The sequence below is a fragment of the Dendrobates tinctorius genome, unplaced genomic scaffold (genome assembly GCF_039654945.1).
Source record: "Dendrobates tinctorius isolate UK_male_01 unplaced genomic scaffold, ASM3965494v1 ptg000012l, whole genome shotgun sequence".
Taxonomy (NCBI): domain Eukaryota; kingdom Metazoa; phylum Chordata; class Amphibia; order Anura; family Dendrobatidae; genus Dendrobates; species Dendrobates tinctorius.
Window position 1 is genome coordinate 9,316,491 of NW_027361680.1, and position 15,148 is coordinate 9,331,638.

Sequence of the window (15,148 nt, forward strand, 5' to 3'; positions counted from 1 at the left end):
AGGGCCAAAAACTACTTCACCCTAGTATGCTCTACCAAGACCCTTCCTGACCGCGGAGGTTGGCACCCTAATTGCTGACGATGTGGCACCCCCGCTCAACGTTGGCGTCCCTAGTAACGCCCTAGACCTCCCTACATATACAAAAATAGGGGACACAAAAAATACCCACACTCACACCCACAATACCGAGAATAGTGGAGAGACAATTGTCTCGTGCTAAAAAAAAGTGCTAGGTGCTGTAAACTTCTCGTAGTGTAGGACTGTAAACTTATGCTGTAAACTTATCTCGTAGTCTAAAAATTCTTAATAATTCACAGAATAGGTATCAGCAGAAAAAATAGAACTTCTCGTAGTCAAATTATACTACCCTGCTGAAATAAATCAAACCCATAATAGAAAATCTTAGAAAAAACGTATACAGAGAGATAAATGTCGCTAGTCTACAATAAAAGTACACATATTTGTTCTAAATTGAAAACCAGCAAAAAACACTGTAAACACTGCACACTTAAATAATGGAAAAATAGTATCTGTTAGACAGCTGTTGCACATGCGCATAAATTTAATCAGCCCAATATGTCCTGAGGCTCAGTCAACCTCAAAAGATGCACACAATGTCAAAATGAGCAACAGTATTGATATAAGGCGGTACTTCATGAGGTTTAAAGTTGAATCACCTCCATACGCCTAAATTCCTCATGGGGCTCAATCTCCCTGGCCAAAGTGACCATGCAGTGTGAAGCTTCACACTGCATGGTCACTTTGGCCAGGGAGATTGAGCCCCTAGTAACTGACCCCTGATGAACCCTCATGAATATTGAGGGGGAAACACGTCGGGTTTCTGCCTACATCTATGGCTGATAAGTATACGCTACACATTTTCTTTATGACAGACTTCATGTGGCTTTTTTTTATTCTTTAACCCCTTCCTGACATCAGACGTACTATCCCGTCCATGGGACCCGGGCCCCTATGCCCATGGACGGGATAGTACGTCTACCGCGATCAGCGGCGCCCCCGACACGTTAACCCCTTGCACACCGCGATCAAACATGATCGCGGTGTAGGGGGTTAAAGGGAAGCATCGGCAGGGAGGGGGCTCCCTCCGTGCTTCCTTGAGCCCCCCACGGCAGCGCAATGTGCAGCGCTGCTGCGGGGGTCTCTTTCCCTACAGGCCCCCGAATCCAAGATGGCGACAGGGGCCTGTAGGGAGCTGACTTCCTCAGTGCCTGCAAAGCGCAGGCATGAGGAAGTCTGCAGAACTGCCTGTGACAGATTGCTGATCTGTCACAGTGATCTGTGATGTGACAGATCAGCGATCGGTCACAGGACAGTGATGTCCCACCTGGGACTATGTAATAAAGTTAAAAGAAAAAAAAAAAAGTGTTATAATAATTAAAAAAAAAAAAAAAAAAAAATATTCCCCCAATAAATCCATTTTTTTTAAATTAAAAAAAAAAAAAAAGTACACATATTAGGTATCGCCGCGTCCGTAACGACCTGCCCTATAAAACTATCCCATTAGTTAACCCCTTTAGCGAACCCCTTAAAAAATAAAAATAAAAAACGAAGCAAAAAATGATTTATTATCATACTGCCAAACAAAGTGCAATAACGCGCGACCAAAAAGACGCATATAAATACCCAAGGTACCGCTGAAAACGTCATCTTGTCCCGCAAAAAACGAGCCGCCATACAGCATCGTCAGCGAAAAAATAAAGTTAGAGCTTGCAGAATAAAGCGATACTAAAATAATTTTTTTATATAAAATAGTTTTCATTGCATAAAACCGACAAAACATAAAAAAACGACCTAAATGAGGTATCGCTGTAACCGTACTGACCCGAAGAATAAAACCGCTTTATCAATTTTACCGCACGCAGAACAGTGTAAACGCACCCCCCCAAAAGATATTCATGAAACGCTGGTTTTTGTTCATTCTGCGTCCCAAAAATCGGAATAAAAAGCGATCAAAAAATGTCACGTGCCCGAAAATGGTACCAATAAAAACGTCAACTCGTCCCGCAAAAAATAAGACCTCATGACTCAGTGAGTCAAAATACGGAAAAATTATAGCTCTCAATATGTGGTAATGCAAAAACTATTTTTACAATAAAAAGCGTCTTTTAGCGTGCGACAGCCGCCAAAAATAAATACCGCCATAAATAGTAAATCAAACCCCCCGTTATCACCCCCTTAGTAAGGGAAAAAATAATAAAATTAAAAGAAAATGTATTTATTTACATTTTCCCATTAGGGTTAGGGCTAGGGCTAGGGGTGTGTTGGCGTTAGGGTTGGAGTTAGAATTGGGGGTTTCCACTGTTTGGGCACATCAGGTGCTCTCCAAATGCAACATGGCATCTGATCTCAATTCCAGCCAATTCTGAGTTGAAAAAGTCAAATGGTGCTCCTTCCCTTCCAAGCTCTGCCATGCACCCAAACAGTGTTTTACCCCCACATGTAGGGTATCAGCCTACTCAGGACAAATTGCAAAACAACTTTTGGGGTCCAATTTCTCCTGTTACCATGATTTTTTTTATTTTCACGCCCAGGCGTTATAAACTTCTGTGAAGCACTTGGTTGTTCAAAGTGCTCACCACACATCTAGATAAGTTCCGTGGGGGGTCTAGTGTCCAAAATGGGGTCACTTGTGGGGAGTTTCAATAGTTTAGGTAGATTAGGGGCTCTCCAAATGCACATGACACCCGTAGACCATTCCATCAAAGTCTGCATTCCAAAACGTCACTACTTCCCTTCCGAGCCCCGACGTGTGCCCATACAGTAGTTTTCTCCCACAAATGGGGTATCAGAGTACTCAGGACAAATTGGACAACAACTTTTGGGGTCCAATTTCTCCTGGTACCCTTGGGAAAATAAAAAAATTGGTGACTAAAAGATCATGTTTGTGGAAAAAATACGATTTTTTTATTTTCACGCCCGGGCGTTATAAACTTCTGTGAAGCACTGGAGGGGTGAAAGTGCTCACCACACATCTAGATACGTTCCTTGGGGGTCTAGTTTCCAAAATGGTGTCATTTGTGTGGGGTTTCCACTGTTTTGGTACATCAGGGGCTTTCCAAACGCGACATGGTGTCAGATCTCAATTCCAGCCAAAAACGTCAAATGGCGCTGCTTCCCTTCCGAGCTCTGCCATGCGCCCAAATAGTGGTTTACCCCCACATGTGGGGTATCAGCGTACTCAGGACAAATTGCACAATACCTTTTAGGGTCCTGTTACCCTTGGGAAAATAAAAATTGGGGGTGAAAATATCATTTTTGTGGAAAAAATATGATTTTTTAATTGTACCGCTGTACGTTATAAACTTCTGTGAAGCCCTTGTAGGTTCCAAGTTCTCACCACATATTTAGATAAGTTCCTTAGGGGGTCTAGTTTCCAAAATGGGGTTACTTGTGGGGGGTTTCCACTGTTTAGGTACATCAGGGTCTCTCCAAACATGACATGGCGTCCGATCTGAATTCCAGCCAATTTTGCATTGAAAAAGTCAAACGGCGCTCCTTCCCTTCTGAGCTCTGCCATGCGCAGAAACAGTGGTTCCCCCCAACATATCAGGTATCAGCGTACTCAGGACAAATTGCACAATAACTTTTGCAGTCCAATTTGTCCTGTTACCCTTGGTAAAATAAAAAAAAAATTGAACCTGAAGTATTTTTTTTGTGAAAAAAAGTTAGATATTCATTTTTTTTTTTTTAAATATTCAAAAAAATTCCTGTGACGCACCTAAAGGGTTAATAAACTTCTTGAATGTGGTTTTGAGCACCATAAGGGGTGCAGTTTTTAGAATGGTGTCACTTTTGGGTATTTTCTATCATATAGACCCCTCAAAGTGGCTTCAAATGTGATGCGGTCCGTAAAAATAAAATGGTGTTGCAAAAATGAGAAATCGATGGTCAATTTTTAACCCTTATAACTTCCTAACAAAAAAAAATTTTGGTTCCAAAATTGTGCTGATGTAAAGTAAACATGTGGGAAATGTTACTTATCAAGTTTTTGTGTGCCGTTTCTCTGTGATTTAAGGGCATAAAAATTCAAAGTTGGAAAATTGCGACATTTTCAAAATTTTCGCCAAATTTCCATTTTTTTCACAAATAAACGCAAGTTATTTGAATGAAATTTTACCACTATCATGAAGTACGATATGTCACGAGAAAACAATGTCAGAATCACCGGGATCCATAGAAGCGTTCCAGAGTTATGACCTCATAAAGGGACAGTGGTCAGAATTGAAAAAATTGGCCCGGTCATGAGCGTGCAAACCACCCTTGGGGGTGAAGGGGTTAAAGAGCAGTATTAACCCTGCAAGACTGAGATTTCCTTGCACTATATATGAAATGTGAAAAGCTGAAGAGTGCAATACGATGTTTTATATGAATTTCTCATTGTCCCCCAGACTGCCATGGGGAGGATGTCTGATATAGTTCATCTATTTTGCTTGCATATATGAAGGGTTACTGCACGGTGTTATATTTTATTGTGCCCCATGAGGAATTTAGGCGTATGGAGGTGATTCAACTTTAAACCTCATGAAGTACTGCCTTATATCAATACTGTTGCTCATTTTGACATTGTGTGCATCTTTTGAGGTTGACTGAGCCTCAGGACATATTGGGCTGATTAAATTTATGCGCATGTGCAACAGCTGTCTAACAGATACTATTTTTCCATTACTTAAGTGTGCAGTGTTTACAGTGTTTTTTGCTGGTTTTCAATTTTGAACAAATATGTGTACTTTTATTGTAGACTAGCGACATTGATCTTTCTGTATACGTTTTTTCTAAGATTTTCTATTATGGGTTTGATTTATTTCAGCAGGGTAGTATAATTTGACTACGAGAAGTTCTATTTTTTCTGCTGATACCCATTCTGTGAATTAAGAATTTTTAGACTACGAGATAAGTTTAGAGTCCTACACTACGAGATAAGTTTACAGCACCTAGCAGGAGACAATTATTGTCTCTCCACTATTCTCGGTATTGTGGGTGTGAGTGTATTTTTTGTGTCCCCTATTTTTGTATATGTAGGGAGGTCTAGGGCGTTACTAAGGACGCCGACGTTGAGCGGGGGCGCCACATCGTCAATTAGGGTGCCAACTTCCGCGGTCAGGAAGGGTCTTGGTAGAGCATACTAGGGCGAAGTAGTTTTTGGCTCTTATTGTCTGTGAATTATTGAACCATTTGGTTACCTAACCCTTTATTTATCTACCTCCCTATGTATTGAGGTAATTTTACTGTATTATGCTTTTTAGTGATTGAATTAAAAGTTAATATTTAGGGATTATTCTTTTTTTGGTTCTGTTAAGAAATATGGCAGTGGAGGTGGCTCCTTTGCTTTGTAATAGTGAAATCATCCACAACCATGCAGGCACAGTGTGACACGTTACACAAATCTGGAATAGTGTTTTGAAAAAAGGTGAAGACAGCTCTTTTTTAATATCGTCATAAAACGCTTTGGATAGAGTTTGCAAAAAGTCCAAAAGTGGAAAGCAGAAGAATGGAAACGGGTGATTAGGAGCGATGAGACAAAAGTCAATAGACTATGCTCTGATAGGTGCAAATAGGTCTGGATGAAACAAGAAAAAAAAGGGCTATCGAATCAAGAAATTGAAGGAACGGTCAAGATCAGTGGAGGAAGCTTGGGGATATGGGGTTGTTTCACAGCCAAAGGCGTTGGATAATTTATTGGGATCAATGGTAGTCTTGATGCTGAGGTATATGAGTGTCCTATAAGAAGAGTTACTTCGTACACTTGAGTACTATGAATGAAAAAAAATGAAAAGGATCACAAGTTTTCCAGCAGGACAACGACCAGAAGCATGTGTTGAGATTTGCGAAGAAATGGTTCAATGACAATTAACTAGAGGTGCTGTATTGGCCTCTGCAGTCCCCAGACCTCAACTCAATTGAACACTTGTGGGTAGAATTAAAGAGAAAACTGTATACATACCCAACCCAAGTGAGTCAACCAGTATGCATCAACTTTGGGAACATGTAGAAGAGACCTCGGATCAGATTTTGATTGAGACAAGTTTGAATTTGATCGAGAGAATGTTCAGAAGGATTCAGCAGTGTTGAAAGCCAAAGGTGGATTTACAAAACACTGCCAAAATTAAAATTTAGCTATTTAGGAGTAAAACTGTACCAAAGCAGTGACATGACAAGAATCTGCATAAATAATCATATGCTAAACAGTTGCAAGTCAAATTTATGCATGAGATTGCCATCATTTTGTAGACCATCTCGTCTGTCTCATGATCAAAGCAGCAGTGGATGGTCAGATACTGTTAAAAGTAAAAAAATTCAAGACATTGTTAACGTTTTGTTAGTCGCTGTTTAAGGTTTGTCTGGATATACATATATTGTGTGATTGTGTGTATCTGTAAATATTTGTAAGTATATATACCGTATTTTTTGGACTATAAGATTCACCCCAAATTTTCAGGAGGAAAAAAATTTAACGCGTTAAATGCGGGTCAGTCTTACAGTCCGAATTCAGTTTACCGGCAAAGGAGGGTAGGGGAGGGGGTTGGGAGGCGGCGATGGTGGAGCAGTCTCAAAGGAGATGTGACGCTGAGAGTCCCATGCCAGGCTGGTAGAAGGTGGTGTGGGGGCCTGCGCCGATATTTTGAGAAAGCCAAGAGCCAAAGCCAAGAGCCTCCGCACTTCCATGGTTTCAATGCGGCGCTGGACAGCCGAAGGCAGCGTATGCGCAGATTTCAATCTTGGGAGCCGAGAGTGGGATCCCAGATGGCTTGGGAAAAGACAATCAGCCCACTGACTAAAAGAATTAAGAAAATACCACTGACATTCTCTCTAACAAGAAAAGAAACAGAGGCGCTCATGAGTGAGCCTGCTCAAACTGACAGAGGAGCCAAATGAAGAACCGGTTCACCAGGACAAGTTGTGCAATTACAGGCACAACTCTGGTAAACGCAGACTGCCGCACTCATCGTTTGTCCCAGCTGTGATATAAAAAAAAAAAAAAAAAAAAGAAGGACCAAACAGTAAGGAAATAAATGACGATCTGCAGACGCTGTCTCACTGAATAAAGCATAATATTGTTTCTATTAAAAGGGAATCTGTCACCCTTTTTTAGGACTATGAGCTGCCGGCATCGACATCAGGAGCTTATCTGGAGCATTCTGTAATGCTGTAGATAAGCCCCCGATGTAACCTGAAAGATAAGAGTTACATTATACTCACCCCAGCGTCCGGTCCAATGGGTGTCGCCGTCCGGTCCGGTGCCTCCCATCTTCATACGATGACGTCCTCCTCTTCACTTCCCGTCCTGGCTCCGGCACAGGCGCACTGCTAGGGCAGAGCAGAGTCCTGCAGTGTGCCTGCGCCGAAGCCACGACAGGAAGGGAAGAGGACGGCATCGTATGGAGATGGGAGGTGCAGGACCTCAACATCCCTTGGACCGGACCACTCCCCGGTGAGTATAATCTCTCTTTTTTCTTATCTTTCAGGTTACATCGATAAGCCCCTGATGGCGGTACCGCAGCTGATAGTCCAAAAAAGGGTGACAGATTCCCTTTAATGAAACAATGCGTTTCTAGAGCGGACAGCTCTCTTCTTCAGGTAAAAATAAAATCATACAGAGGGAATTGTATTCTTATAAGCACATAGACCAGGTGTAAGTATTAGGTTCATTAATTATTTAAACCTTACCATGTAATCACATATCAGTGACATACCCACAGATACTACACAATTAGCAATAACAAATATATCAATGTATCCTTATGCAACCCGTATGGTCTATATATTCATTCATTCATTCAGGAACTAATCTCTGGACAATTTAAAAGTCCAGAAACTTTCTTTATTCACCAATATTTGATCTCTATTAGTATATCATTAGACTATCCAGTGTTTGTTCTATTATAATAAGTTCTAGATATGCATGAAAAAAACCTTGCCAATGAAAAAATGCCTCAACAAACTATGGTTCATAAGGCTGGCTTCACACTTGCGTTTTTTTTGCGCATACGTTTTTTCTCCCCTATATTTAACATGGGTGCGCATTGGTATGCGTTTTTCGTGCGCTGCGTGGCCATAATTTGCAGACGCTACATGTTGCATTTTTTGGTCCGCCCAACCGCTTTAAAAAAAACGCATGCGCACGTTTTGCGTAAAAAATTAACATTATAGTCTATGGGTGCGCATGCGCACGTATGCTTTTTTTTGCGCATCCGTTTTTTAAGTCAACATTGTCTAGACACAGACTGCAAAAGACGACACCATTTTCAATTCCAGCTTCAGCGGCAAGAATGTGAGTATTACTACATCTAATGTATGCCTGTCCTTTTAAATTGTATATGAACTAATGCTTTGTATTATTTTTTCATGCAGTATGTCTTCGGAATCTTAATATTCACCATCCCGGCAGGAACTGGCGCAAGCAGACCGTGAGGTGATTATTTTCGTGCGTTTGGTAAGTATATCTGCTGCTTCTCAAAATCTCTAACATTTTTGGGGGTTTTTTCAGACATCGTCATCTTCAGCGGACGCGACTAGTGAGGGCGAACAGCATGAGCAGCCAAGCCAAGTCAAGTCCCGGTGGTGATACGGAATGCAAGTATCAAATGATTTGTAATGTCCTTTATTTTTTTATCTTCTATCCTCTTTTCTGGATCTTTTTTAACTTTTTATTCACACAAGATTCAAATATTCTAATGAATGTTTTCTCTCTAGGTTCCACAACGGATGAAGACGTCTACCTGGATAATGAGCACCTTATCCGCCTGGTCCAGGAGCGTGCCCCGTTGTGGGACAGCCGTGACCAGCTGTACAAGGACAATGTGGTGACCCGGCGGCTATGGAATGAGGTGGCTGCAGCATTGATGGATGGCTGGGACCAGCGCCCCTGCAACCTCCAAAAAGGCGTTTAGTAAGTATTTCCCTGCTCTGTTATGCCGCAGTGACTATTGTCCTTGATGGCACTGTTGTGTTTCCTGCTAGATATATTCTAGCAGGAAACCCAACAGTGTCATCTGCCTCAACAGTGACTGCTTTGGGTATTGTATTGCTGTATTGTGCCGCATTGACTCTTGTTCGTGATGGCACTGTTGGGTTTAATGATAGCATATATCGAGCATATATCGTGCGTCATACGCAATTGTTAAATATTGTTTGTTTTTCTTTCTAACAGCCAACAAAGTCCGAACACGTTGGCGCTCGATCAAGGACCGCTTCAACACCGATGTTCGTGTTGAGGGGCAGGTTTGCAGTGGTTCAGCGACAAGGACCAGAACAAAATACCAGTACTATCAAGCTTTGCAGTTCCTAAGACCGGTCCTTGCCACTAGAGGGTAAGTATTAAAATTTTTTGGGTTTTATTTTTATTCTGTGTTTTTCTATTCCACAGCTGATGCTTCTTGTAAATGCATGATAGTAATGTTTTTTCTTTCTTCCACAGCACCTGGAGCAGCACCCTGCAACCTGGCCTTGGAGCGGTCCTTCATCGGACGACCTCGGACCCGTCTCAGCCATCCGACAGCCAGGAAGCACCTTGCACGTCTGCAACACAGACAGCTGCTGACCAGGAAGCTGGTCAATCAGGTGTTTCCCTGTCCCAGGTCTCTGCCACTGGTTATGCGGGCACTACCCGCCAGCGGCAGAGGGCCTTGGACAGGAATGTCTTGCCAGAGTTTATACACTTGAGCGAAAAATATATATTTTTCTATCTACTGGCTAACACGGTACAAAGATATACACTTGAGCGAGGCTTTTAATGCCAGCCTCAAGTCGCTGTCACACAGAGTGGAAAGCGGTTTTTCACTCATGGAACGTGGTTTTAACCACATGGAACACCGCTTCCACTCTGTCGAACAGCGCTTTGACCGTCTGGAGGCCAACCTCAACAGACCAGCGCACCATTTTTTTTTTTAGTAAGATTGAAAAGGGCATGGCGGAACACCTTAGTCCTGAGCAACAGCTGAGTGTGCTGCAGGCCTGCAACAATGCTTTCTTGCAGGCTATGCAGCAGAATCGGTACAGGCAGCAGTCAGTGATGTCATTTCCAACTGTGCCACTATTGACTCGCTTCACCTCACTACCGACTTGTGCTGCATACCACCGCACGGACACCTCTATTCAAAGCCAGGACACCCACCGTTACACCACCACAAGTCTGAGTGCTGCTGGTCACTTCACCGACACCACCATGGCAAGCGCTGCTCCTGTCTGGAGCACCACCGCCACCCCCATGCATGCTTGGAGCACAGCCACCGTGACCACTCTTCAAACGTGGAACAGCCCTGCCGCCAACACTAACATGTACTAGCCCTGCCACCACCACTCCGCAAACCTGGACCATCACTGCCGCCACCAGTCCTCCTGCAAGGACAAGCACTGCCACCGCCACCACAGAGCAACAGCAGCAGGCAGAGCAGCAGACGGGGGACCCACATTCCTTATTTGCCCCAAGTTCCAGGCGGGGCCAACAATCAAGGCTGGCATTGGGCCCAAGGAGTTCCAGGCAGGTCAGTTTAAGGAGACAAAAAACAGTTAGGACCACTGTCGCTGAACCTCTGTCCTCTCCTCCTAGTGTGTCTAGCTCCATTCCCATCACTGGCCTCCCTTCTCCCACAAGTTTTGTTGCCCCCTCCCCTAGAACACCTTCATCCACTATAAGCTGTTCATCTTCACTGCACACCCCCAACTTGCAACCATCTGCCACCAAACGCAGAAAAAAAAAGTTTATAATTTTTTTGATTAAAAATAAATTCAAATTTCTGGTTTAACATAAAGTTTGATTAATATTTTTTGCGCCGTACACACATTGCGCCTTAAACTTTGCAAGATGTCACAAAAAGTGTTTTGAGGATGGGCTGTTTTTACCATCCTCATTTCACTTATTGTGATACTAGGCCAGGGAGATTATAGATATACCTTGTAATTAACAACATACTCTTACTAAGTGTGTGTTGAATCAACTAATGGGTAAAATACACGTCATATGGCCAATACCCAGGCCTAGTATCATAACTATTTATCAATCATGGGCAGGTGAATACACATATGATGTTTAACCTGCAGCGTCGCTTACGTACCGATACATTTCACGCAGACTAGCGATGCTGCAGTTTTACTCGTATGTTCATTTACCTGCCCAGGTGTGAGAACATCATGAATTCTCAGGTATACATGGGAAGTTATTTTATTGGAGTGTAAAAAGACATAGTGCACTCGGTACAGGTATCAAAACAGGTTTTTTTTATTAACATACACACACGAAAACATTTTTACACCATTTCATCTTGCCAGTGCACCCGTCCTACATCAGAGATAAAGTAGGCCGCAAATTGGTCCCTCATTTGGCCAACTTCAACGGATAACCTGAGAGGGTGCTGAGTGAATTCAGGCAATGGGTTAGGAGCAGCATCATTGAGTTCAAAGGTCGGGTGCTCTTTAGCCATCACAAAATAATGAAGAACCACACACGCCTTCACCACCTCATCCACTGTTTCAAGTTTAAGATTAATGGCTGTGCCGAGAATTCGCCATCTGGAGACAAGAATCCCTAAAGCACACTACAGTTCTTCTGGCCCTGGTCAGCCTGTAATTAAAGATTTTTTTGGTGTGGTCCAAGTCACGGCTGGAGTAGAGTTTCAGTAGGTTTGCGCACATTTGAAAAGCCTCATCCCCAACCATTACAAAGGGCAGTGGCGGAGCTTCGGTGTGGGGAAGAGGACGCGGCATAGGGAAATTAATTGGTTGCCATACAACCTCCGGCCTATGTCTGAGTTTTTAAAAGCCTGGGAGTCATTACCACGGCCAAATGCTCCAACGTCCACAGCTACAAACATACATCCGGCATCCGCAATGGCCATGAGTACTGTTGAAAAGTACTTTTTGTAATTATAGTACTCCGATCCAGTTCTTTTGGGTTTGATGATCCGTATGTGTCTACCATCAACAGCTCCCAAACAGTTGGGGAAATTGCAGACTGTCCAGAATTTGTCAGCAATTTCCATCCACTTTTCAGCGGTGGGCAGGAGCATAAATTCTGGACAAAAAACGTTCCAGAGAGCCCGGCAGGTGTCCGCAACAATTCCAGACAAGGTGGAGATTCCAATACGGTACTGGAAGTGTAGTGAAGATAGGGTCTCTCCAGTCGCCAGGAATCTGCAAAACAGAGAAAGAAGTAAAATTAATATTTCTGTATATGGTTTTTTAAAACAGTAAAATAAAAGATTAGTACATTCACGAAAAATAATTGGGCCAGGTTTTGAATAGTACATGTCCCAAAAAAAAAAAAAAAACCAGACACACCCCCTTGGTTTTTAAGTATTACGTACTGTAATGTCACCAGGAGCCGTTCCTCAGTAGGAATCACACGATGGAGCTGTGTATCCCGTCTCCGGATGGATTCTTGGACACGAGCAAGAAAATCCCTAAAGCTTTCTTGGGACATCCGGATATAATCTGTAAATTTATCCGGGTTTGCCTGTAGCTCGCTGTAGAGGGTGTAGTACGCCCCACGGCTCTCCCGAAGTTAAACAATCGGATGTATCCACAAACGCCGCCACTGCCGTCTTCGCTGTCTCTCTCTCTTCCTTTGTTCGTGGCAAGCAACTGCATATGCCCTAGCCATCGCAATGTCCAAATCCAAGTTGAAGTGAGAACTGTTGTGAGTTCATTTTCCCCTTTACCATTGAGGTCTGATGAACTCCCTCTTCTGGTGAAGGAAGGTAGTGAGGCTGATTACCAAGCACCGGGGCAGGATGATGATGACTGGGTGACTGGAATTGCTGACTGGATATAAGGCAGCCGACGCCATTCTGCCTTGCTGGTGATTTCTCAGAGGGATTCTAGGAGACCAGTCTGATTCCTGCTCCTCAAAAGCTAAGTTTTCTGCTCTGCTTTTTGCATTTGTGTTTTGGTTTTGTTTTGCCTTGTTTTTCTGGATTTCTGCCATTCCCTGCTGGGGTGAGCTGAATTCCTTTTTGCTCTGTCTTCAGAAAATACCTGAGTACTGATATTGTCTTTTTGAAGCCTAGCGTCTTCAGGGCTTTTTTTCCCCATCAGTCGGTTGGCTCTTGTTTTGATAGGGTTTTGGGCGGATTGCAGACAGCAGCTTTTCTATCCTGTCCTATTTAGTTAGCTTGGGCCCCATCATTTGCTCAGCCTATCTTTCTATCGGTGTGAGTGTTTTTTCATCTTGCTTCACCGTGGAGGCTGCCTATTGCTTTGGGGTCTGCTCTGGGGCAGTTTAGATTTCCCTTTCTGTCTTTAGGCTATTTAGTTCTCTGGCTGTGATCGAGAGGTCTAGGGCACCGTAGGAACCCCCCACGGCTAGTTGTTGTTGATAGGTTCAGGGGTCTGCAATCCGATAGCTGCCAACTTCTCTGGTTTTCTGGACTTAGCTATTATTTTTGTTTTTGCCTCCTACGGTGACTCATTCATAACAGAAAACTCTTCCAGCGCAGATCCATGTTGACATGAGAAAAATCAAGCAAATGTGAAGAATACGGCTGTAGACAGGGTCTATATATTACCATACCACACCGCCACTGATGTCCCATTGGTGGTGTGTGTTGCAAGATTGTTATCTAGTTTTTCTATGGTGAAGACAAAACAATGTGCAAAAAAACGCAAACGCATTGAAAACGCATGCAAACTCAAACGCTGTTTTTTTTGCTTCATGCGCACAAAAATGCAGCGTTTGTTTTTTTGGTTTTTTTTAGTGTGTTTGTGTGCGCAAAAAACGCAGCTCAAAAAAAACGCAAATGTGAAAGTAGCCTAAGCCCATTTTTTATATTAGACCTGTGTTCATTCATCAGGAGATGTATTGGCACAGTGGTCCGTCCCACGTATTGCAATTTACATTGACACTGCAATAAAGAAATAACATGAACTGTTCCCCTGTAGCAACTGATACAAATTGCTTTCTACCAGTTTTTCAAGGAATTTTTTGATTCCATGTCCACAAAAAAACGCTAATCTAGAGCTTCTTATAACTGAACAAATACCGGATAATCATACTAATAGATATGAAAGATTGGTGAATAGGGAAAGTTCCTGGATTTTTAAATTGTCCACATTAGTTACTGAAGGATTGAGTGAATGTATAGACCATACAGGCTGGACAGTGATACATTAATATCTGTTTGTTATTGCTAATCGCTCTGTTTAGTATCTTGGGGTATGTGGTTATACTAATATGTGATTACATGGTAAGGGTTAAACAATTAAATCTAAATACTTACACCTGGTCTATGGGCTTATGAGAATACAACTCACTTTGTAGGTTTTTATTTGTACCTGATGGAGAGCTGTCCGCTCTAGAAACACAATTTATTAATTCAAAACAGAATTTTATACTATATGCAGGGAGACCGTGCCTTCAGGTCGCCATTTTTTCCTTCCTGTTCTTTTGACTGACATGCTCTCTGACAAGACACAGTGCTGTTTCTTGAAAGTTTATCCAAATACAAATATAGACAGTACTCGGCATAAACGAGCACACCCCCTTTGAAACACTGAACACTAACAATGTCCTAAATTTGGACAAGACAGTTTCATGGAACACTTAACCCATAACATGAAAGGCTAATATAATTTTTTCATTACAAAATCTTTAGCTTTGCTCAAATTAGTTGATGCAAATGTGAATACACCCCACATCAAACACTACTGCAAGTAATATTTTGTATGATCTCCATGATTTTTAATGACAGCACCAAGCCATGGAATGAACAAGTTAGCGACATAATGCAACATTCTTTTTCCATTCTTCAAGAATGACTTCTTTTAAAGCCTGGATGCTGGATGAAGAGTGACGACAACTTGTCTCACCAGAGGTGTTTGACTAGGTTCAGATCAGGAGATATACAGTACCTGATGGACCCGATTCGTTTTCATCCTGTTCTTCTTTAGAAATGCAACAGTTGCCTTAGATGTGTTTTGGATCATTGTTATGTTGGCAAACTGCATGTCTACCTAGGGCACAAAGCGATGGTAACATTTTCTCTTTCAATATAGAGTAGCACATCCGTAAAGTCATGATACCATCAATGAAATGTAGCTCCACATAAGGACAGTACCTGCCTGTAGGTTCTTAGACCCCCCCCCCCATGAAAAAAAATATAAGAGTCCTGGATATCCCCTAGAAAAATCACATCTT

The 15,148-nt window shown here is 42.5% G+C and overlaps 1 protein-coding gene across 2 annotated transcripts in view; it reads right to left on the reverse strand.

The window, feature by feature from the left end:
* NDUFA6 (NADH:ubiquinone oxidoreductase subunit A6) overlaps positions 1-15,148 on the reverse strand; it is a 41,008-nt gene that overhangs the window by 9,662 nt on the left and 16,198 nt on the right. The window contains exon 3 of one of the 2 annotated variants that reach the window (XM_073557977.1): positions 14,863-14,964. The exons of the other annotated variant lie outside the window; for it this stretch is intronic. Coding sequence (XP_073414078.1) covers positions 14,863-14,964 — 102 coding nt within the window. The remainder of the gene's footprint in view (positions 1-14,862; positions 14,965-15,148) is intronic. 2 annotated transcript variants of the gene reach the window in all.